At 42.5% G+C, this 25,674-nt stretch overlaps 1 protein-coding gene across 1 annotated transcript in view; it reads right to left on the bottom strand.

Moving 5' to 3' along the window:
- shisa9a (shisa family member 9a) overlaps positions 1–25,674 on the bottom strand; it is a 64,210-nt gene that overhangs the window by 12,673 nt on the left and 25,863 nt on the right. The window contains 1 exon segment of the mRNA XM_075457709.1: positions 6,132–6,329. Coding sequence (XP_075313824.1) covers positions 6,132–6,329 — 198 coding nt within the window.

Genomic DNA, 25,674 nt, shown 5'->3' with positions numbered 1-25,674 from the left:
TGCTGCGTACAAAGCAGCAGCCTCAGGCAGCCCAACACACAGATGGGTAACCGTGAGGCAAAGTACACAATGTATAAAAAAAGATAGATTTACTTTCATTTACAATTTTTTTTTTCTTTCTTTTTGATATCATACAGAAAAAGACCTAAAACAAACACTATTAGTGGACTTATTGATAGTCATAAGCAAATATTTCAATTTGCATCTTATTGTATTTATATCGGTATCATAATCCCAAATTTTGATCCATATAATCAGCTGATGATGCAAACCATGATCAATAAGTGACGAATACGAAATGTCACAAATGGATTCAGAATCTTGGTGTTAAGATTTGATCAGAAATCATTCACAGTTCAAAACTATTTTGTCATTTTTAGTCTTCCACTGATGCAACTGGGTGTAACTGTTAACTGACCTACATCATCTTCTAATTTTGTTGGAAAAAAAAAAAAGAAGTTGGATTTTCTGCATGAATTTAGAAGCATTTGATCATGGATGGCGGAGGGTTCTTTTTTCCACTTGCACCAAGTTTGTGCCGATTGCATGCAGGGTGAGAACTGTCAGTTGGTACACTTGGAAAGAGGAAGTCTCTAACTTTTCTGAACTCATGAAACTATTTAGAATCAATTTGACCTCTTTCGAATGTGGCACTTTACGTATTGAAATTGCACCCTATAGCACTACAGATACAATGACAATCCAATATGATCTAGCAGCTCTGTTGTGGTGCTCACACAAATCCCCTTGTTCAATTAAGGAATCATGATAGTCAATTCCGGGCTGCACGGTGGTGTGGTGGTTAGCACCGTCACCTCAAAGGTTCTACTGACGGCTGGGGCCTTTCTGTGTGGAGTTTGCATATTATCCCTGTTTATGCGTGGGTTCTCTCCAGGCACTAAAATTGCCCCTAGGAGTGAGTGTGAGTGTGTGTGGTTGTTTGTCTCGTGTGGCCCTGTGATAGGCTGGTGGCCTGTCCAGGGTGTACCCTGCCTCTTGCCCGATGACTGCTGGGATAGGCTCCAGCCCGACTCGAGCTTGTATAGAAAATGGATGGATGATGATCCACCACTCAAAAAGATTGGTGAACTGACAGCCAGAGGGGTGACAGTCCACCTCCTTGCCACGGCCGAGGTGCCCTTGACCGAGGTGCCCTTGGCTGCCCAGTGTATGGCATCTGTCTGAGTGTGTGATTTCGTGCATTTTCGTACATGACAATAAATCTAATCTTAATCTCAAATCACTACGCTGCTAAATTTGCTTCATCAAACTAAGCTGGAAGCCTTGTAAAGGTCCACAGATTTTTTTGGTCTCCTCTGTTATTGCTGATGTTTAGCACCCCTCCTGTATAAATGTCTGATAACCATTTATTTCCAGTCCATCGCAGGGCCACCCGGAGACAAGCAACCATGCGCTCACACCCGCTCCTACGGTCAACTTAGAATAAGCAGTTAACCTAAAACGCATGTCATTGGACTCTGGGAAGAAGCCAGAGTGGCAGGAGAGAACCCACGCATACACTGGCTGAACACGAAAGAAAGAACAAAGGGGCCCCTGCTGGGATTCCAATCAGGAACACCCTTGCTGTGAGGCGACGATGCTGACCACTACACCACCATGCAGCCACCTCAACAACTACTTGACGAGTTCCAATTTTGTTGTTCAGCATGTCTTCTCAAACAGTCTTGCATTTTTTTCAACTAAATTCTATTTTAATTTTTTTTATTTTGGCCTTGCTAAGCAGCAATTTTACTGCAGAGACTGGGGCTCTTTATCCATGCTACTGTTATTAATTATTCACAGTAAAGGTACCTAGTTCGGGTTAGAAAAAGATCATGATTTAGGTTCAAATTCACCCCTTATGTGTAACACATGAAAAGGCTTTATATGTGCACTCACAGTAAGAGGTCTTTCACTGTTCATAATTCGGGCTGGGCAAGTTGACTCGTTATTATTGCGTTAACTCGTTGATTATTTAATGCCGACAGATATTTTATCGTGCATTAGCGCAGGTTTTATTATTTATTTTATTATTGTAAAAGTCTGTTTCTCACAGGCTTTTATTTTGTAAAAGTCTGTTGCTGTCTGCTGCGGAACCGGAAAAGAAAGTAATTGGCGGATCCACCAAACATGGAGAAGGGTACGGAACTTTTACTTGGCCAGCAAGTCATTCAACGAAACAGACAGTGGAGCGAGGCTTCTACATAAAAACTACATAAAAATGTTGATGTTAAAATTGTGTTTGCACAACAAATGTTATGGCTCTTTCGTTCATATGGCAGTACATTTAAAATAAAACTAAGTGCTAAAAGCTATACACTACTTTTGAATTTATTTTTGGATTTTGCGTGCAAATACGATTAGTCGTGATTAATCGGGGAAATCATGTGATTAATTAGATTAAAAATTGTAATCGTTGCCCACCCCTATTCATAATTGATCTGAATCGATTAAATACACTTTCTGCCAACTCGAAGGTGCAGTTTGGACCATATGAAGCTGAGTGGGATCTGTTTTTTTGTGATTAATCATTTCTATGTACAGTCGATACAATTATACACAGATATATAGCCACTAAACAACACCACTGATTATGAAACAGTAATCGTTTTCAAAAATAGTTCAAACTGTAACGTTTGAAAAAATATGGATGGTATAATCTATAATGAAGTAATGAAAGTAAAAACGTGCTTTTTTAGCATTCCTGTTCGGTTATAGCTTGCCTCTTTAAGTTGTCAGAAAGGGTTCTGTAATACATCAAAGATGCTATTATCAATCCATTTTCATGGACGAGCCTTGACCTGGGGGAGGGGTCATCAGGTGGTCCCCAACCTTTTCAGAGTGTTTCGACCCTTAAGGCTCTAGCATGGTTGCCGCGTCTGCTCGCGCGAGCGGTGTTGATGACGTCACGAGTTCGTGCCCGCCATAGGACCCTATATAGTGGCGCAAGTCGTTGCGCGCCAGTAGTTGCAATTTTCTCCGTCACAGAGGTGGCGCTGCTACCTGAAGGTTACCTCTACTCTACAACCACGAAAGTGGAGAAGAAAACAATGCCGCTGTCAAGAGCAGGAATACTGTAATTAATGATACTGCTGCAGTTTTCGGATCATTTTAATTTTTTAATTCAGTTAAAAGAGGTGAAGGTTTGAAGCCCCCGGCATCAACAGAGTCTCTGCCCTCTTCTTTGCCTTCACGTATCTGTCCCGTAGCTTCTTCCACACATTCTTACAGAACTCTCCCTCTTTCCCCAAAGTTCTGCCAATCTCTGTGAGCTCATACGTGCTCCCTGTACTGTTTCACTGCAGTTTCGTACAGCTGCCTGTACAAACGCACCTCCTCACTGAGCCTGGTTTCACATCGGTCCATCCGGTTCGTTGTGGTCGGCGCCGCCAAGTTACAAAAATCGACTGGTGCACGACAACGCGCTGCGCCGTCTTTTCAAGGGAAGCGCCATGCCTGAAACGTCATTTTGACGTCACGGTCCACCACCGCCGTGACAGACGCGGCAGCCATGCTACCGCCTTTAACCACAACACTCTCCAGTTGGCGGGTCAGCAGTGCTTGGCCAAGTCACTGCCCCCCTCCTCCAGGCTTCCAGCTAGTGTCCTCTCTCTTATGCCAGAGCCAACAGGAGGCTCTCTCTGCCGCTTCTCCCAACCTAAGAACGGCTGCTTTCCTCAAGTGTCCTCTCAATCCCACCTTTGTCATTAGATTCCACGCTGATTGAGCTGGGAATCCTCGACAACCCACTTCCACTGTTATCAGCCATGTTGTCCACCCCTTGTCCCGGCAGTCCTGGACAAGTTGTTGGTACTTTTACTTCTTTCTCTCTGCCGCCTCCTCACAGCTCTCTTCCCACGGGACTGTTAACTCCCCCAGGATGATCTTCTTATCCTCTAGAGACCACATGATGACATCTGGTCTCAGAGTTGTTGACAGTACCGCCTCTGGGAAGTGGAGTTTCCTCCCTAAGTCGACCTCCAATCCCCATCCCTGGGCTGTCTGCAGGAGATTCTGCTTGGCTTGGTCTTGGGCGCCTGGTCTATGTCCCTCCTTTACAAAGGTGATGGTACTCAACAGCAGTTTTGTTTTGGCTGGACGTTTTTTCCCCCTCTCTTGCTCCAGGATATCTGCGAGCTGTGCCAACACCTTGTCATGGCGCCACCTATACCTCCCCTGGGTCAATGCTGTTCTGCACCCTGATAGGATGTGCGCCATGGTTCCTTTACCGCCACATAGCCTGCACAGTGGATCCTCCCTCATTCCCCACCTGTGCAAGTTGATTGGGGTGGGTAGGGTGTCGTACACTGCTCGGAGCATAAAGGAGATACGGAAAGGCTCCAGCCGCCACATCTCGGTCCACGTGATGGTCCTTTTGGGAAGGTTCCACCTTGTCCAGGCACCTTGAGTTGAAACGATTCTGTGATTCAGAGTAAATGCTTTTTTGGGAGCAAAAGTAGTCGCTTCAAAGGGACATTTTAAAAAATCTGCAACTGTACCAACTGTTGCATATTCTTGATCTGTTAAAGTTGAGAAATGACTGGAAATGGTAGAGTCTGTACCTGTTAGTCAAATATCATAAACCTGTCTCATCTGTTTTCCCTGCAGATAGAGATTTAAGTCATTTGCAAAAAAACTTTGCTGCAATCCCCACAGCATGTGTGGCATCCTTCTGTTGGGTTTATGTGCGGTGAGATAAAAAGGAGGGGGGAGCTTCACATCAGAGAGAGGTTTTCCAGTCAAAGAACAGTCGGGTTTCATTCCATGCTCAAATTGCGGCATGTCTTATGGATGCTCTGCACTCTGATCTATTGAAGCTCCTGTCAGTGAAGAAATTGGCATGTCTGCCTCTCCTATGATGATGATTTTCTCCTCACTAAATGTTGGTGTGAAATCTGTTCTTTGATCTTTACGGACTGACATCGAGATGTTCTATGTTGGCATTTGTAAAAAAAACCAAAAAAAAAAAACCTTCTTTTTAAAGTCAAACACAACTGAAAGTATTCAGACATTTTCTGATGTTTATATTTGCCCATTCTTTTGGGAATTACATTTTTTTCATAGAATACACGAACAAATAACAAACTTGTCGTGTTACCAGGAGTTAAGATCACAGTGTTAATCAATTTTAATCATCAATTTTCACTAATATACTCTAGGGCAAGTGACCCATTAAACGAGAAGTCCATTTACCTATTCAACTGTCTAAGTGTTTTCAATGCTGATATCCTAGTTACACGTCTTCCTGCTTCTGGAAAAGAGAATAGTATTCAGGATGAGCTAGCATGGAAATCTATCTTCAATTTGTCTGGGTGTGTATACAGATGGGTCGCAGTCCGACCACACTAAACATGTGATGTAAATCAGGTTTTCGAGGACACGCTCGATATGTTGATATGGTAATTTTTCCAATAAAGTGCACAGATGCATGAAATACTATCTTGTATCACTTTATACTGATATCTTTTTGAAGATAACATGTGGCATAGTGGGTTGAATTCTGAAGCGACTGAGGGGCAGGGTATCTGTCGAGCATAAACAAGCTGACAAACACACTGAAAAATTCAACTCAATCTCAAATTAATACAGGTGATGAAATAGTGATGCCCCTGCCAAATAACATATGAGAAATGTGGGGAAAATTCAAATCAGCTGCACTGGCAGCTAACTCATTGAAATTCCTGGCATGCACTGAGCAGTCAAAAAGCTCAATGAGCAGTTTCTGTCTTACAGCATGTCCAGTTTCGTAGTGCAATCAATAACACTTGTCAAATCAGCCTGCCTGACTGCTTTAGTTGAGTCTCATCCCTCCTTCAGACTGCAAGAAAAAGTATCTGCTGCCCTTTGTGTGTGTGTGTGTGTGGGGGGGGGGGTCACAAAACTTTCAGCTACCTGTACTGAAAAAAAAAAAAAAAAAAAAAATCAATGAAAGCTCCAGTCGAGATTCACTGCAGTCTGCTCACACCACTTCACGAACAAGACCGGAAGCAGCCCTCAAGATTCAAGATTCACAGTCAGGATGCGGCACCTTTGAGCAGCGGCACTCGCATCATAACCGTCTTTCTCAAACCGCTCTGTCTCATCCCAAAATGTAAAGGTGTTAATCAGAAAAGATTGACAGACACACTCACCTACAGCCTTCAGGGAGGCGTACGTGTTGATATCCTTGTTTTGCTGCTGCTGCTGCTGCTGTTGCTGCTGCTGCTGCTGCTGCTGCTGCTGCTGCTGCTGCTGTTCGTAGACGTGCGCCAGCTGGCTTAGGTTAGGGTACGGGTGCTGCTGGCCAATGTTTGAGCCTTGTCCCACATTGTTGTTGATCTGGCCTGCCTCTGTAGAAAAGGAAACAGGACAGGGCGAGGTTATAACCACAATCAAAGCCCCAATGAGCAGCTTCAAAGTGGCGCAAGCTTGTTAAATTGTTTGCTAAAGGGCAACTTGACAATTTTCATCGACAGTTTAGAATCCAGTTGCTTTTTCAATACTGTATGATGAGCTGCCTCATAATTCTGTCTTTGCTTCACATTTCACATGAGCATCAGCTGGTGGACTCTTGCCATCATTCTCCAGCTGCAGCCTATTGTATGTATTGCTGCCTAATATACATTTGGAAACTATCCAGTGTGTAGAGATACACACAAGCTGCATCTACTGCCTATTTCATAAGATTTCAACAGTAATTTTTTTCACCTCTGAAGGAACATCTATATCAATATTACGGTTGAAAATCTTGCTCCAGGAATTAAAAATATCTATATATTTCTTGTGTCTAGAGACTAGAAAAAACTAGAAAAAATGTCTCTCGCTTGTAGACATCTCACTGTGTGGCTTCAGGGACTCGAACAAATGAAATAAGATTTGAGCCGGTTGAAGACACAAAGTGTCCATTTCATGATTCATTCTTTTAAATTTTATTTCAAAATGTCATGTTCCCCCGAGTCTGAAACGCAGTGAGTTGAGGCTGTCACAGATGCACGGGGTGGTCAGAATTGTCCATTGTGTGTGACTAGTGATTAGAGAAACAATGTTTCTTTATGTGGTGTCTTACAGATATATCATGGCTCCAGTTCCATGATATGTTCTTGACATAGCTCTGCCAAAACAATACAGATGGGTCGCAGTCAGACCACTCTAAACATGTGATGTTGACGTTTGGTGCCTCCATGGGATGCCTCCATTGCCTCACTTGAGTGGCAAGCTAGCTATGTGATCCCACAGATTTGCTGTCATTTCAAAGAAAAACAGCTGCTTCGTACAGAATTTACAAACAGCCTTATTTTCATTTGTTACAACACAGATTATCTTTTTAGGACAGCTACTCAGTAGTTACCTCCATTTCCGTAGCATACATAGCATTAGCTTATTTTACAGAGATGTCACAAAGGTGTACATTAGGTCAAGCCTTTATTAGAGCGCCCTCTGCTTAATCAAGGCACTCTACTTCTAACAGTCTGATGCATCCGTCTACGCAGCCTATGGTTTGAAGGTGTCAAAGCCCTTATATACTCTTGTTTTCCAATTTGAATGGATTGTTGAAGTTTAAAGTTTCCTCACAGTGAAACAGATTTTCGAACTTTTAAAAGTGTTGATGACATTTGCCATTTAAGTTTTGGTTTTTTTGCTGATAATTTGAAGTTATTGAAAGGTCATATTCTACTTCTGAAGTAGTAAGGGTTACTTCTGTAATCCTTAAGTACTTGGGCATGCGTATTACAGGGGTGAGCACAGCTCCTCATGTTAACGACTGCAGCTGTTCACATTATGATACTCTGGGTGCTTCTTGTTGGCATCACACATGTCTTTTGAGAAGTTTAGAATGTACAACATCTTATATGAAACATTAAATCTTACTGTAGATCGCATTTGGCCTGTCGGTGTGATATGACTGTAAAAATACTATATCATCAATTGATGTCCCCTCACTGTAGACTAACTGTTGTTTTTGGACTTCTTTTTTTTATCAAAGCACTGCACAGGTGACTCCACCTAACAGCTGCTTCCATGGATCAATGTAAAGAAGGGGCGCAGAGACAGAAAACCACAAATGGCTCAATCCACTGCTAAAGTGTGGTAAAGAGAAAATTTTTCCGCTTATCTCACCTGACCCCCTAAGATTCAGTCAAGTGAGTTGAGCAGGTGAGAGCACTCGTTGTTCTTTTAACCACAGATACGGTGACACATCAAACACCCGCCTTTTCAGTTTTTCTATATATTAGTATCCTTCTGAATGCTACTCTTTTTCTCTTTTTTTTTGCTCCTGGCTCATGGCGTAGGATGTAACAGATGTCTTCAATTACTTACAGTATTATGGCTTCACAATAGGGTAATAATGTCTTACTCAAATTAAATAAGGGATAATTATATTGCTAAAGGTGTGCAGTGGGTTAAATAAGGGGGGGGGGGGGGGGGGTGCCTTAGCTGAGCTCCACAGTCTAACTGTACAGCACAGCTGAATGATAAAAATATAATGTTGGAATTGTTTTCTTGCTGCGTTGAGCCTGACAGATAATTGCAAATTCCTCCTACTGAGGGGCGAAGGTGTCCTTGCTGAGTAAATGCATTTTCTTAAAAGCTCATATACCGACACTTGATCATTTGAAAAGGAGAAACAAAAGACACAGTGAAAGACAAAGGAGCAAGAGAGGGAAGAGGGATAAGGACACAAAGTACGGAGGGGAAAGACGGAAAATGTGACCAAGATGGTTGGCAAAGACATAAAGGAGGTATGAGAGGCACAAAATACGCTTGAGAGAATTGTTGAAGGAGAAAGGGAGATTGAAAAACAGAAGGACCATCTCAAAGGGTCCTTGCCTTCCTTTCTTTACAACTCTCAGGCAGGTTGCCTCTGCAAACAGAGATGGGGAGGTTGTGTATCCACATTTGTACACCATTGATTTCCTCCACCAAATTCTCTGTTTTATCTCGGTGGTGCACTGCTGAGCCAGGAGCTGCAGTCGAAGGCCTTGTAAACCTGCGACTGTCGAGGCAAAGCAAGTTGTGTTGGTACTAATTAAACACTTAGCCCTGGCGCTGAGTCAAACCACACACAAACTCGCATGCTGATTGACGAGGTGGAGGGAGAGTAGAGACAATTAAAAGAAGCATCAGAGGGACGGATAAATAGCACACAGATGGAGAAGAAAAATCCGTGAGATTCCTTGATGTGCTAAGATTTCGAAACACTTTTACGAGAAATGATCATGGCTTAATGTTGGCCTATTGATGAACAGTGCAGCACTGAATACTATAAAGTGGGTTTAGAAAATGAATGGGTGGTCATTGATCTGGAAACACTGGCTTAATGAAAGCTGGGTTTTGGTAAACTGAGACAATGTTCGACAAACAGTGTGAAAGGGAGGAAAAGAGAAACGGGAAAATATAAAGGCGGGAACAAAGAAAAAAGGAGCTAATGGCATTGAGTCATTATGATGCTGGTGGTGCCATCACTCTCTTGAACTTAATAGAAATTCACTGCAGTCACGATACAAGCTGGTCCACTGCTTTATTTTTCATAGGAGGGAAAAATAAGAAAGAATAAAGAATAAAATGGCCAACATGAGGTCACCAGTTTTTTCTCATTTTGCAATTGATTTAGTCTGGTTGAGGACATCTGTAAAATTCAATATTCTATCAAAGCAGAGATGCACCTTCAACTTTTTGGGCACGATGCCATCAACTTACTTACGGCAAATCCACCAACAGTCATGTCTGTACAGAAGAGCAAAACTCACTGTTACACATATTTAAATCAATTAAGTGACAGCAAGAACAGATACTCAGGTTCAGACTTTATGCGAATTACTTTATATTTTCAGATAAAAATCAGGTGAGTGTGTCAAGAAAATAAATCTAATAATAAAAAAAAAAACTTGAAAATGTGCTTATCTCCCGCGACCCGATCGACGGATTCAGCGGTATAGATAATGGATGGATGGATGTGCTTATCTCAGGTAAGTCAGCAGGGAAGATGGGCAGTACAGTGCCATGTCTAGAATGGGGAAAACATTTCCACTTACTGGCCTGCCTGCAACTGTTTCCATTTCTGATATGAATAATTTAACCAAAAGAACTGTGCAGGCCTGAATTGATCCAAATCTTGACAAAAACGTGCCATTTTGAGCATGTAGGCCGTTGTAGTAGTCAAGGAAATTTGAAAAAAGAAAATGGTATGTTTAGGTATTTCGGGATCCTGTTCAGGAGTGATGGCAAGTTGGAGTGAGACATGGGGCTCAGCTGTAATGAGGGCGCTACATCTGGAGGGAATTTGGGGAATGGGAGTCAGCTGATGTGTCTTGGGCAGCTAATTAGATTGCCTCCTAGTCACCTCCCTTTGTAAGTTTTGGAGAGGGATGTCTGGGTCCTGCTGGACCTGCTGGACCTGCTACCCCCGCAACCCAGCCTTAGATAAGCGAAGATCATGAATGGATGGATAGCATGCAGATAGCAGAGTTGGAGCTGTGTATAATGAAAATTAGGCTATATTTAGGCTATAAGGTATATTTACCCTTTGAGTAGAAGCTACGCAGAGCCTATGATTCACTTTGAGTACCGTACGTTGTTAGCATTTGTTCCTGTGCATGCATGTGTGACCCTTCATGCTCATAAGCCTCGTTTCCACTGTCAGTACAGTCATGAAATGGTCACTTCGTATCGGTACGGTACGGGTCGCTTTGGGGTCAGCTTTGCGTTCCCACTGTACAGAGGGGACCCTCAGGGGTGGGCGGAGTGCGTGCCGAAGCGTAAATAGCAAATAACAGCAAATAACAAATAACATCCATAATTTCGAACCCCCTCCAAGCTTCTTCAGCTTAATGCGACACTGCCTCGCAGTCCGGTTGAAACCACTCTCTGCCATTTTTGCGGCAATCAGCTGGAAAACTTTTTCGTTTGGCACAGCGCCATCGAGCTCCCGCTGCACAGCCTCCTCACCAACAACGGAGAGCAGAGCCTGGAACCGGTCCTGTGTGCTCGGTACCCCAAGCAGAAGGGTTACAGACATGGTAACGGGTACCATGGGACCGGTACGCTTTCGTGGTAGTGGAAACACTGACATAAGCGAACCGTTCTGAACCGACCCGTACCGGACTGCATAGTGGAAACGGGGCTATAGTAGAGAAGTAAAGCACAACAAGGATGTTAATCGGGTACTTATCCTTGGTATCAGACTTTGGAGAGAAAAAAAAAGAGACTTTAAAAAGTGTTGCAAACTCTGTCTCCATATGCATTTCCTTTTAATTACTGGCATCGTGGCCTTCAGGCCCTCCTCAAGATCAGTGCTCATAAGATAAAACTGCTGTATTGTATTGTATTGATCAGCCTAACCAATTTTGTTTTACGCTGAAGTAGAAAATTGAAAAAGTTTTAAAAAATGTTGGAGCCCCAGCATACCCAACATTTTCCCAACATCTGAGCCATGTCATGATCCATGAACAGATACTTTTCTAAGAAGTTGAATACCAGGCTACCTCCAGTCTAGATCCAGTCAGTTAAACTGATTTGAAGGTAAGCTACTCCTTCCTATCTCCTCTACTGCATACATTTATTCAGTATGTCACAGACTGCAATGTTGAAATTATTACAACAGCATTAAAAAGAATATGCCAGCTCAGATTATGCTTTGGATACGCACTCCAGCATCTCCAGGGCTGAATCATTCACTCTCAGTGGCAAATCAAATTTGTACAGGACCACATTCAAAAGCAATTCAACACCTCATGAGGTGCTTGAGTAGGAATGGTGATTCATACAACAATTTGTAGCAGTCGTTGTAAAATTGTGGGCTTTGTGGCACAGTTTTAGTAGACACTCAGAGTTCATTTAGGATGGAATGTTTTCTATAATTTATCACATTATTTTCCAGTGTAAAACTTAAACTGCTAATTGTCCCTTGACAAGCATTCATGGAGAGTTTTTCTTAACGTTCTTTGCGTGAGAAATGTAAATCATGAAAGTTTCGTCCTGAACTGTTTCTGATGCTCCTTTGTTTTTGATGTGGAAACAACTCTCAGTCCTGTCTGCTTACAAAGTACAGTTATCTCTTCAGTTCATTTCCACAAATACTGTCTTGAGGGTAAGAAGGCTGACAAAAAATGAGACGAGATGGATTTGAGCCTCCTTGGCTAATGCATCTTTGATTTAATGAACAAAGAAAAAAACTGCAACTGTAATTTAAAAGATACTCTTATAGGTCACATCTCGAAATGCAAATGCATGCTCCTCAAAATCTAAAACCCCTTAGTGTTAGTCTCAGTAAAAAGAAGGTCACACATGCACGTACAGATGCTCAGTAGCTCAGAAGGAAAACAAGCAAGGGACCCAGATGACATCATCACACTCTGAACACATTCACCAGGATGACTGACAGCTGTCAGCAGGACGTCTGTCAGGATGATCAAGGTGATGCGGTCGGAGTTTGCCAGTGTGGTCACGGTACCTCACGAAGCTGAAATAAAAATAACCATATTCTCCAAGGTCACAACAGTCTTCTTCCGCCACAAAAAAAGATGCTCAGTTATCTCCTCCAGCAACGAGAGGCTGTCTATTTACAAGAAATTAAAAAACCACAGCTTCTTGTTTTAAATTGAAAATGTGGAAACACTCCACAGAAGTGCACTCCTAAGCCACAATGAAGACATTTTAGCCATTAAATCCCATCATCGGAATAAACTTCCATTAGTTTAACGAAGTGTGAGCACGATCCAGAAAATACAGGATGTTCATCTGAAAACTGATTTGATGTTAAGTGTCTGAGGGAAAGAGTAAAAATAAATTAATCAAATCAAAACACTTTGCAAAAGTGTCATGCTCTCACAGCATTTTAAGACCAAGTAGGCCATCTGGTAGATAGCGTTGACAGACAAATGGATGAACAGAGATGACTGTACACAGGTACACTTACTTCTACCACAGCCTGGTGTTTACCACAACCAGCAGCTTATTACTGAATGACTTATTCATTCAGATTTTAAGATGAAAAATAAAGGCCCAGCTGGTCTTTTTAGATACAAAATGACACATTTTTAGAAAATCTATTCTTGAGACTTTCCCAGCAGTCAAATTAGAAGATGGACTCTAGTTGCATAGAATTTGTATAGTGTTAGTAAAAATAATTAATTATAATTCTTTAAATACAACTAGAATCTCACGTTGTAGTTCAGTCTTGAACCACAATTCACTTCATTTAAATGAACATTTACACCTGATTATGAGTGATTTTACAGATTGATTTCTAATCAGATTGGACATGTAGAAACTCTGCTCTGTGGTGTCTGAAGCAGCCCATTTGTATGCTACTAGAAATACTAATTGTTGCCTATGGGTGTAATCCTGAATGGGGATGTACAGTAATCCTGTAAGAGGGCTTTCACTCTGACAATGGCAAAAAAAAAAAAAGGCAATGGATTACCCGTTTATTTCAATAAGGCTGCATTGCTGCACGGGGCCTTATTGGAGAAAGACTATTGAGCAAAAACATAGACAAGTAAATAAGGAAATGTTTAAAGTTGCAACTCTGAAGTTCATTGTCTAGTTGATATTGTGCTAAATCAGCTCTTAACAAAAAGACAATTTAATCACAGGATTCCATGATGCACTGGCCTCGTGGGAATTATGTTGTCACCAAGGCTTTTCATCTTTTTTGCACTTAAGTCTCATTACCAGTCCCCACAGCTTGACTTGTATTGTTTACACATAATGATTCTAATGAGGCAAAACATCATTTTGGGGGTCCTGGCTAGGTTTAAGGCTAAGGTTTGAATTTGGGTTACGGTTGAGGATCGGATTAGGCATGAATTGGTAATTAAAGGGATAGTTCGCCTCTTTTGACATGAAGCTGTATGACATCCCATATTAGCAATATTGTTTATGAACATTTTCTTACCCCCCACTGCGTGCTGTGAGCCGAGTTCCAGCCTCGTTTTGGCGTTGACGAAGGTAGTCCGGCTAGTTGGCTGGGGCCAAAAAAATAAAGCGCTTTGCTTCTCAAAACAATATGCGTTCAAAAGAGTAATACATTTGCTTCTTTCTCTCATTTTCTCTCACTTCATATCGCTACGTGCTGCCGTCTGCCGTACCTGTTACGGTGTTTACTGCTCGGATGCAGGGGACTGCTCGGTCTGCACTTCAGTCTGCACAGTCTACACAGCAGGCAGTGATACGAAGGGAGAGAAAATAGCGCCAAGCGATTGTGAGGTCTGACTTTTTGTTGGAGAACGATTTTGTGATGCAAATGTATTACTCTTTTGAACACATATTGTTTTGAGAAGCAAAACGCTTTATTTTTGTGGCCCCAGCCAACTAGCCAGACTACCTTCGTCAACGCCAAAACGAGGCTGGAATTCGGCTCACAGGACGCAGTGGGGGATAAGTCAATGTTCATAAACAATATTGCTAGTATGGGATGTCATACAGCTTCATGTCAAAAGAGGCGAACTATCCCTTTAAGGTTACGTCTTGGATTAAACTATCTGAAATGACTGGAAGTGTTAAAGGCGGGTACAACAAACTCAAAACAGATGAGTCAGTTCGAGTACACAACCTTCAAAAACTTAGCTGCTAGCTTGCTAGCCGTGCTCAATCGTTTCCAAGAGAACATGCAGAAAATCTCATGAAAAAAACAAAACAGTTCAGTCAGTAAGTGTGAAGAGATCGTGACAATCAAAACTGTATTTTATCTACAGGCCCCTGTTGTGACTCATAGTTGTCCTAAAAGGTCGGTTTTTATAATGATGTTTTTCATCAGTCCTTTGTGAGTTTGACTAATTTTCTCCTCTCATAACACTGGCTCTTTGCTGATGTGTATTGTAGCAAAGTCTGGAAATTGGCTTAAGGTTAAATCATTGCTACAGTATGCCACATCAGTCACTGACAGGGGCAATCAGTGGATTTATGTACATAAAGACGTACCAGAGGAGTGCTTGAGAAACTGTGGGTGGGGGGAGCAGTTGCATTTGCGTCTGAAATACATGCCACGGTTTGAATCTTCACTTTAGCATTCAAGCAGACATTTACATGAATTTACACTGCATGATGCATGAATGCCAGGATTACAGTAAGTGTGACTGCGCTGATGACACAGCGTGTGGATGATGAGCTTACGTCCGCCAGGTAACAGACATTGCAGTCAGCAGTGCACTATGTGAGTGTGCACATATCGCTGGAGAGGCAAAGTTGTACGGCCCCAAACCACAGAGTGATTTCAAAGCATCCAACATGGAGCTTTGAGGCAATCCTCCCGGGGCAGGAGAGATACCTGTGCTTTATTTGTGTGCCAGACAAGAATATACTCAAGGTGTGGAAATATAGTAGGAAAACACGCTCAACTGTGTCTCCTGAATGTGTGCTGCAGAACTGTGTGAGAGCAAAACAAAATGAAGAGGCAAAGACATAAAGACAGACAGAAATATCCAGCCTGAGCACATGTATGCATGTGGGAGTGCTTCTATCTCCTGCTTGGCTTGACTCCATTGCCACTGGCTGTACAGTATAATTTCACTGCCTGTTTGATTCGGCACTGAAATTTGTAAGCAGCTGACTCATCTATTATTCCCTCTTTTTCCTCACTCTGAAAGTGGATAAACCCTCTTCTTTTCCTCAGCTGCAGCCCCGGTTCTCTGTCATTACTCATCTCTCTCTTGTCATGGCAACAGTATTCTCTCGTGTCGTATTTGCTCGGCAGCACACGGCGAGTTCGCATTGTCCCGCAGTCACCCGCGCCCACATATCAACAGGCAGGCCGGCTGTACTGTACTGAAAGTCATTGTTATGCAACCTATGTTATGCTGCCTGCTGCTCCGTGGGTCTGCCCGTTCAACTCGCTCCACTATTCCTCACGCGTCTGCTTGCCTGCGCTCAGCTTGTTTTGGGTCACCTCCGAGCAATCTTTGTCAGGTGTTGTCAAAAAAGAAAAAAAGGCACTGATAGTTTCCTGAAAGACCTGCTCGGGTTTGTTGAAAAGGCTATTTTACGAGTCCTCTCTGTGTGAAAAACATTGAGATCGAATAGATGTTGACAGAAACGTCTGCGCTGACAATATAAACCTGCGTCAACAGAGCGTGAAAATGAAAGACGAGAGGCAAGCAAAGCTGCTGCTTGTATTTGGTGAAATTGCAACCGACTGTTGACATCCCTTTGATACGAGTAAAAGTGTAATGTAAATGAACAAGTCTGTATTCATCATGTCGCTCATTCTTGACTCGTCAGAAATCGTTCACCCTCGTGTGACAAGTCGTCCTCAAGTTTGAGTGGGAGTGTGTGGGGTCCACTGTGCCTCTCTGTTTAGTCACACTGAAAATGGTAAGCAGGTTATGTGTGAGCCTGTGTGAGGCGGGAGTGGAAAGCCTCCTCTTTATTTGCCCTTCTGTCTGTTCACAGCACATAAGAAGCTGTTTTGGTCTTGACCTCATCCCGTCAGCACATATCTCTTCCCAGCAGCATGGAGTACAGTGAGGATCACAAAGCTTGCAGACGCCTCGCTATGTGGCAACTGAGCCCAGGAGCCGGGTGTAAAATCCTCTTTGCGTAGTGTCTGCAGGGCCATGAGCTGCATGGCATTCGGGAGAAATATCATCAGATGCTGGGTGATATACAGTATCGACAGGAAGGTTTTTGAGAATGAGAGACAGACAGACAATAAAGGGAGAAGAACCAGGCTCAATGGGTTTTGCTACCATCTGGCACTGTCGGTCAGAGGAAGCAATGCTGAATTTCAAGGGCCAAAAAGCTCACCGACTAGAGCTATCTTTCAGTCCTTAAACTTTAATCTTGAACCACATTTTAACCAAATTTTTTGAGTGGCAGCCGCATCAAGTCATCCTCTCTGCCTATCGTCTCTATCAAAGTTTTTATGTTGTCATTAGCTTGATTCACTCTTTCTGATCTGTTACCGATTTTTATAAATAAATAAATAAATAAATCACACGATTAAATAGACACGAGATCTCAAAGATCCATATTTTTGGCAGTGTCCCCCTTCAGGATTTGCATTGAATTAGCCTTTTTTTCCTGTGTATTTTTAACCCAACAGCAAATGGAACTATCCAAACTTTGCATGCATATTGAGTCATATAACACTAAATAGTTGCTGGCAGTATTGCAAGGAGTGGTTCCTGATGTAGTCTGACTCAACAGTTGTAAAAAAAAATATGATTCCTGATCATTTTGCTGCCTGCGTATGCTGCTCATTTAGCTCCAGCTCCCTTCTAAGCATCTCACCGTTTTCAAAAGAGCCCCAGCCTCTTGGCATATGCTGCTTTATTACCATTTTTTTCTATAAATGGGACTTTCATATACAAAATGAACATTGGACTATATTGAAGAAGACTTTATGATGGTCTTCTTTTTACAACTAGAGCAGGTGGGGCGCCCCCCTCTGGCCATTAGAATTAGTCCAGGCTTAGGGCACTTCCTCACTGGCTTAATTTTTCATACCCAGAGGCCACATCACTCTTTTATATGCCTGTGGGGGGAATGGATAATTAATAACTAATAGATGGGCAGCTGAAATAGATAGCTACAGGATAAATAGCATACTTAAAATGTCCGGCTTTTCCAATACAACGCAAAGATAATACATAAACCTAAAGGATAGCAGGTTTGTTGCAAACGCCATATTCACTTTCTTAATTATTAGTAATGAATATTATCTAAATTTAAATCTCTTCAAGAAGATACCTGTGCCCTACTTCCATGTTTCACAACACATTGGAACTTGTGTGATGTCTGAGCGGCAAACTCTACCTATGTGCAATGTGACAAAAAGAATCTTACCATAATAAAGGCAGGTCACTGGTATCAGCAGTCAGATATTTGCCCAGAAACAGAGCCTTAAGAACTTGGGCATGTATGATCATGAATAATATATATGTCATGTAGCTTAGCCTTAAGGCTGCTCAGCCTCAGTGCAGATTCACTGTGCAATACAGACTGTTTTGTTCCACAGCAATGTGTCAGATCATCAGCCTTATCTATGGCCTTGTTTTCCAAACATTGTTCATCTCATTATCATCACCATATGCTGCTAGCTTTGTCTTGACTCATTAGCACATTGCACTCCCATTTTGGAAAGGATGGTGAAAGAGAGCTCAGGGGGTGGGGAGAGCGTCATCAAATCATTAAGAGATGTGGAGAAATGTGCTACAGAAAAACGTGTGCAGCCAACTCTATTCCAAACCTGATCACATATCTCCGAGTAATCCCCGTGAGGACTGACCATTAAGCAGATAGTAGTGCGACACAGAGAGACAGCATTATTGAAAAGCCTGTTGTGGGAGATGGTGGAGGGAAATGATAGCAGCGAGAACAGCTTATCTACACTTAATTGTTCCTCCCTGAGGTTTTGAAAGCACAATGGCTCTCACTGTGTACCTTTATGTTCAAGCTTTCAGTCATACCTTCCCCGTCTTGAAGTGCTATCGATTTCTATTGTTTGTCTTTGTTTTTCTCTCCTCGGATGCTGGAATACTTGCAGTGGGATTCAACAGCTGGATCCCTCGCGCATTGTCTTTTCGTTGCACAGAGGACTGCCTCAAATCCAACAGTCCGACATTTTTAAAGCCAATCTCAGAATCTGTTGCGAGAAATCCCACAAAGACACCTGTTTAAATCCATGTTTCAGTCTAAGGTTGTTTTAAAATTGATCCGGGTGAAGAGCTTATCCTACACAAATTCTGTTAATGATCCTCCTTGACACAAAAAGCACTGCATCTTAACATATGTCATGATGTCACTTCCCTACCTGCCTCGTATCAGTTTGCAATCCTTAAACTTAAATAACAGATGGAGCCAGATGTTACAGATGTTATCATACAATGCATCATTGGAATGGACCTCATTCTCATACGTAAAGTTAAGGGAATCTACCTTGTGGCATCGATACTGCATGGGAACAGCTCGCATGTAAAGACTGCACAAGCAAATGAAATGCAAAATAATACCTCTTTTTAAAAAAAGGCCTGTTTATCCGATGGTTGAAACCATAAGTCTTCTGTCCTGTGGAACGCTGACAGATGTGTGGGAGAATAGCAGGTATAAAACAGAATGTGCGAGGGAAAAAAAGTGTCGGGAAAGAATAACATCTAATAACAGTAATTTTTATCAACAAGAAATCAAACCCTTCCATAGCCTTGTGCTTCAGAAGTACGTATGTGCTTTCCCGTGGGATTTCTGCACACAACGTCTGCCACAAAATAGGTGTTAGGTCTGACGTGGCCGTCAACACGAAATAAAGTTTCTTTTCTTTGGAACATAACAATTCTGTTTCCACCATTTTTCAGGGATTTTGTCAATTTTATTTCACGCCACCGACTTATAGACTCGGGGGCAGCACAGCAGTTCCAGGGGTTGTGTTACCTGGCCTAAGAAGGATTGTAATGATTTATATGCATGGAGTACAGTGATTTTGTAATTGGGGAAAAGCTGAGACATCTTTAGTTGATATATCAGGAGGGAAAAAATGGCTATGCTGCATCTGCGGCACCTCAGGTTGTCTTTTTTCATACAATGAGACTAATCTAATCTAATATGTACAATTAATTCAAAGGTAATTGGATTTAATTTAAAGAGCCCCTATTACGCTCAATTACTTTTCGTAGTCCCCTTGAAAAGGGTAACATGATTGATCCTTAAGAAGATTAAGAAGGTTTATTCTCATAGTGCACATTGCCCTTTCTCCCCTTCTGTGTGATGCACTCTGTTTTAGTTCCTGTCTCTTTAAGGCCTCGCTCCTGAAAAGCCCAGTCCTCTCACATTGGTCAAATATGGACAACTGTGATATTCTTAGGTCTTGTCAACGCAACAAATATTGTCATGAACTCCAGGCAGAGTCAAGATATTGAAAAACTCCAGCTTTTGTGTTGTCATGTGAACAGGGTAACTGGGGTTTTGGCATCTGTTCGGGTCTTGGTTTGACGTCAGAATATGTGCTAACCTCGATGTTGAAACGGAGAAACGCTGGCAATATAATAAGGCGATGAACATGATAACCTTGTTAACAGCCCTTTTTACATATTTGCACAAAAGTTTACAATTACAAGCCAAATATTTGAAAGAACAGGGGCACTTCTACTGACACCAAAACTAACACAGGAACAGCTGCTAAAGTTTTAGATGAGAACTAATCAGTCTTTTAGATCGTGGGACAACTTTGAGAATTAAGGGGTTGTAGCAACAGAATGGTTCAAACTCAAACAACTCCAGTGAGATCAACCGTCAGCGCTGTCGAAAAAACTGCACCATCCTAGCAATTTCGCATGTCAAGGAGTGTTGACGTGATTGTTTTTTAGGCCGAAGGAAGGAAAATCTCCATGTGAACTAGGATTCTTTTTGAGATATGACCAGTTCTGATCAGGAACCGGCTGTTACTCTTGACATTTTTGGTCACTACTTTTTACAGGTAGAGTATCTAAATTAAAAGAGAAGACCGATACAATTTATGTCCGTTGATTATAATTCTTCTAGAAAGAAAAATTGTCAATTGGACAGTTTGTGTGCACAGTGAGATAAATAACACACTCAAGGACAGGGAATCCAAACTGCATGATGCGGCGGCTCTACTCCCAAAACTGATTGAAATTTAATCTTTTCAAAGTCTTTTCATTTCACACACTGCCACAACTCACAATGAATTTCAACAGTTTCTTTTTTCTTCGGATTCATTAGTATCAGCATTCCGAGGCCTTAGCAAGATGTTTCTGGTGCTTACTGACTGGGTGTTCCTCCCCTGTGATGGGGCTCATCAGTTACCTTGCCACAGAGACAGAAGGAGACAGCCACACAGCAAAAACAGAGAAATAAACACCTGCTCCGCTAAAACACATGACTGACAAAGAGGAGCCCTTATTCATCACAATGATGGAGCACCACTAAAGGAAACAGAGCGTCAACAACAACACTAGGGCCTGTTGTTTATCACCACAATCATCCGTCTCTCTCTAGCCAAATGCTCCATTTTTAAGTCACGGCAGGATTATTTCTCTGTTCTCGCCACATAAAGAGGACGTCTCTGCAAATTTACTGTCTCCCACTAACTCATCTCTTCTTCTTGTGAATCTCATTTGAGTCCTTCTGACCTTCCCGGCTGGCAGGGTGCAACCACCGCAGTGCCATCTTGACTTTTTTGGCCATGTCGTCTCTCCCCCTCATCCAGTGTTATGAGTCAGCAGTGGGGCTGAATTCTATCAAGTGAGGGCAACATGCTGTTAGAGACAAAGCAAGCCAGTCACAGACAGATCAGGAGGGAGGCAATGAAAAACAGTGATGATAATGATGTGTGTCTCCTTGGGGGGCTGACACCTCTGACAACATGTCAGCAGTAACGACCCACATACCACCCTGGAGAGGTGGGAAAGACACCTCTTGTGAGATCCTGTTAGATAGAGATTGAGGATGACGAAACATATGTGATTAAAACTAAGGAGCGTTACATTAAGTTGGGAATAGTTTCTATTAGTAAAGCTAAATTAGGTTGCATTGACACGTCATAGGGATGTTCAGTCAGGTTCTGTCCAAAGTTTTAGAAAAATAAGCCCGATGATGTCATCTAGGTTCTCTCATCTTTGACTTGAGATTTGGATACAAGGAAGGATTGATTATCACACAACCTATTTAGATTGTAGTAAATATCTAACATGCTGTTTGCGCTTTAATCAATCACTGACAAGCCCTCCAAAGTAAGAAAGCGACCAAACATAATCGGGGTTAATTCTCAGAGTGCCTCTGGAAATAAAAGCTTCTAAAAGACCCCAAATCAAGCTGGAGGCTTCAAAAGCCTGCTGAGCTTAAAGAAGACAGAAGAAGAGACAAAATAAACTGCTATGACCGTCTATGAGAGAAAATGAGAGAGTATTGGCCGTTTGTTTGTCCGGAAGCAGAAACAGCACATCGGTCACGGGATCAGTCATGTGATCCCGTTGTGCACATCCTCATGTACCCAAATGTAATATTACGCATCCTATTACACAAGATGCGATATGGAGGTGACAGGAACAGGCAGTAAAAGGCACAAGTGTTACCAGATATCCAACATCCACGATTTAGGGGCTTTGTAATGCTACAGCTGTCTCTTCTTCTGTCATAATCTAACATCAACCGAATGTTAAAAAGCAAGTATACTGCCAGGACCCCAACTCTTTTCTGCAAAGTTCCAAAGCTATGACTTTTTTATTCCTTTTCATCAACTTTTCCGAAAGCACGACTTCAAAAGATGTCTGAAACAGCTGATTGAATCCGCAGCCTGACACATGCTTTGCCAATCAGCTAACCAATCAGAGCCTTTCAGGGACAGGAGCTAATACGGAGAGTTTCAGACAGGTAACAATATTCTATGAATATACTCTATACACTCGATAAGAAAAATGTGACAATATGGTTTTTTATAACATTAGAACATAAGATGCTATTCTGGCAAACACCTTATATCAATTTATGAACCTCTAAATTAGCTGAATGTGGGCTTCTTTAGTTAGATTCAGCTTTTTTATGTGGGGAAAAAAAAAAAACCTGGTATCTGATTTCTAGAAGGGGCTAAATTAAGATACAAATCACCCTTTAACGCTTAATCCAGCAGAATAACTGAGGGCAAGACTCGGATAGCTGATAGTGTTTAATTAAGCATAACCTCTGAATGTATTTCCCCTGCAGTCTGTGACCCACAGTCTGGCTTTGTTGAAGAGAGGCTTTATGTTTGAAAGTGTAAGTCTGCAGCACCTGGCCCCTGGGCTGAATCCCTGGCAGGTTAAAGCGTCGGAGCACAGCTGTGAGGGGTTTTTCTTGGCCTGTGAAGACGAGGCAGGGCGGTAGGCAGATTCCCTCTCTGCTCATCCCTTCGAAGCCATCCGGCACCAGCAGGATGAGAAAAGCGTTGCGGTAATTGTTTAACTCGGGCGAAAAAGCAGAAGGAAATGCGAGAGGTGAGGGCTTAAGCTACGCGGTTCACGATTTAATCAGTGCCAGTCAGCAATTAACAGGCTTTTATTGTTCGGTGAACAAAGAAAGGATTTAACAACACCTCGTTGCTTCTAGAAAGTATGTAACAACACCTCGTTGCTTCTAGAAAGTATGTAACAACACCTCGTTGCTTCTAGAAAGTATGTAACAACACCTTGTTGCCTCTAGAAAGTATGTAATGTTAGCTCGATTCTTTCATTGGAAGCTCAAGAACTGGCCGGAGGAATCTCAAGTCAAATAAAGTATTTATTGGTGGTCACAAGCGAAGTATATCAGCACTGGACTCGGCACGACAGACCTTTCGCAGGAAATCCGTTAGACCGAGCCCCGATTTCCGGGTACATTTTGTATTTATATGACTCATTATTTCACATAGGTTGGACTTACACTCGACCGAGTATGATTGGACATGAGTAGGTTCAACATGCTTCGTCATGTTCTCTGGATCAGCCAAACAATGTGTGTGTGTGTGAATCTTGCACCTGCTTTCCCAGGCTAATTGTTTTGTCTCACTATGCTTGGATCATTTAAGGTTATATATCGTGTGCATAGTGGAAAAGTACAGACACTAATTAATATGCATTTATAACGTCTAAGAACAAAGCCAATTTTAACAGTAACAACACCTCGTTGCTTCTAGAAAGTATGTAACAACACCTCGTTCTTACATACTTTCTAGAACTGGCTCCAAGCACAGCTGCTCAACAACACGACCTTCAGCTGTAATTTATTTTGCTCCAAGACTCGTAATTTTGTGGCATTTAGAGTTTCCCCAACAAGGACACTCCACGCAGAGTTCTTTCTGCTCAACAACGCATCCATGATGAAGGGAGTCAAGGCGACGGTTCCACACTGCATCCTGCTCATCACTCCTTCTGCGAGGTGCATCTGTCTCATGCTCCTTTCCCTATTAAACTAAAAACTGTCATTTTGCCTTCTGTTTGCTCACAGGGGTTGATGTGAAGTTAAGTTCATACTTAACGAAGGCTGCATATGTTTTGCGATATATGTGCGTGGCTGACGAGGAGGGGAGGGGGGGGGGGGGGGGGGGGGGGGGGAGTTAATTGCAGGACCAGCTTGAGACACTTGGTGTTGAGAGTGATCTCTCCTCTCCTACTGCCTGTGTATTTCAGCCATATGCCAGTCTGACATCAGCACACTCTTATCCATGTGCCTGTTTATTTGTGTACCTGTTTATCTGCCTCATCCTTCTCTCTGTGCCTCCTCCTCTCTCTGAGTCCCCTGCTCCTCGAGTCCATCTGTTGTCGAAAGCATCCTGAGTATTTTTGTGCCTGTCTCCTTGCTTTTTTTCAATTTCTTTTTTTTTTTTCAAAGAAGGTCAGCACACATTCCACATGTACCATTGAGTACTAATGCACATATCTAGGAGGGCATCTGACACCTTTCTCCCACTTTCCTTCAGCTTATGAAATATTTAGGCTTTTTCGGGGGAAGAATATTGTTTCAGGAACCTCAAGAGAGGTCTGGAGGGTTCTGTGTGCGAAGAGGGACAGATTAGCCAACATTTGTATCCCACACACCACCGCAAGACCTGTCGATTCCTCCACAAAGATTGCCTTGATTACACTCTTATTATTAGAAATAACAACTAAACACAGTCCTCATAGATAGCCCATGCTGCAAGGATCGACTCGAGCAAGACATCCACACTCCCTTGGCGAGTTAGGGAGGCGAGGAAAAAAGTAGGTTACACGAGAAAGACGGACTGTCTCGCTCCGTTTGTAAGCATGAGAACACAAGCACTGGCGTGGTGCTAAGTGCACAGTATGCAAGTGGATAGAAATGAAAGAACTGTACAAAGAACAGCAGAACTGGCAGCAGCGTTGCATGCAAGTAGATGTGCTTTATCTGTACACGCTCTAATGAATCGGTGCGTATCGTCCCATGGGTGCTTGCACTCGCAAGTGTCTGTTATGTGCAACAATTTAGAGCTGTTGTTTCTATGTGAACAGCTTTGTCCTTCCATGCGCCTTTGTTTCATGCTCAGATATGCGCGTTCTGGGGATCTGAATGTTTTTAATGGCACCGATGTGAGGGTCTGAGCAAGGCAATGGGCCTGCAGGGTGGCAGTGCAACTGTCTGCTCTTCTCCACCGCTCCGTGTCTTGGCAACAGGGAGTGTGAGGGGAACCAGCGTGAGCAGACAAAGACACCTCCATCTGCCTGACGATTGCTGCAGAGCAGGGAGGCAGGCGGGCGAAAGATGGCTTCTGTGCAACAGCATGGGGGTTAGAAGTGGGTCACAAGGAATTCCCCATATGGACGACCCTATGCTCCTACCCCTCCTACCCGCTGGGCACTGTTTGCGCTGCCAGCAACCCTTCAAAACTAACCCAGAGCTCTCAGCAAGGGTCACTGATCTGTGATGACATGTATTGTACAGTTAGGTTAAGAGATATTAAAACTGTGACTAAATACTTTTATTACTACAATTAAATAATGAATACGCGCTAAAAGTACAGACTCTAGCTATTTAGTTAAACACTGGTTTCACATACAAACTGGATGAAGAATTTAGGAATTATAGTTCTGTAATATGTAGAACTGTATTTTACACAGACTCAAACGTAACTGGACAATTCACTTAAGAGATGTGTCAAGGACAAGTGTGAGTCCTTTTTTTTCATCGGTTAGGCGAGTAAAATGTTCGGGGTTTTCAAGTTTCAAGTCTTTTATGGCCAGATGCACAGAACAACAGACTCGGACTGGGCACTGA

Source organism: Odontesthes bonariensis, chromosome 23, assembly GCF_027942865.1.
Source record: "Odontesthes bonariensis isolate fOdoBon6 chromosome 23, fOdoBon6.hap1, whole genome shotgun sequence".
NCBI classification, from domain to species: domain Eukaryota; kingdom Metazoa; phylum Chordata; class Actinopteri; order Atheriniformes; family Atherinopsidae; genus Odontesthes; species Odontesthes bonariensis.
The sequence above is the reverse complement of the archived record's forward strand: the minus strand, read 5'-3'. Positions and strand labels throughout refer to the sequence as shown.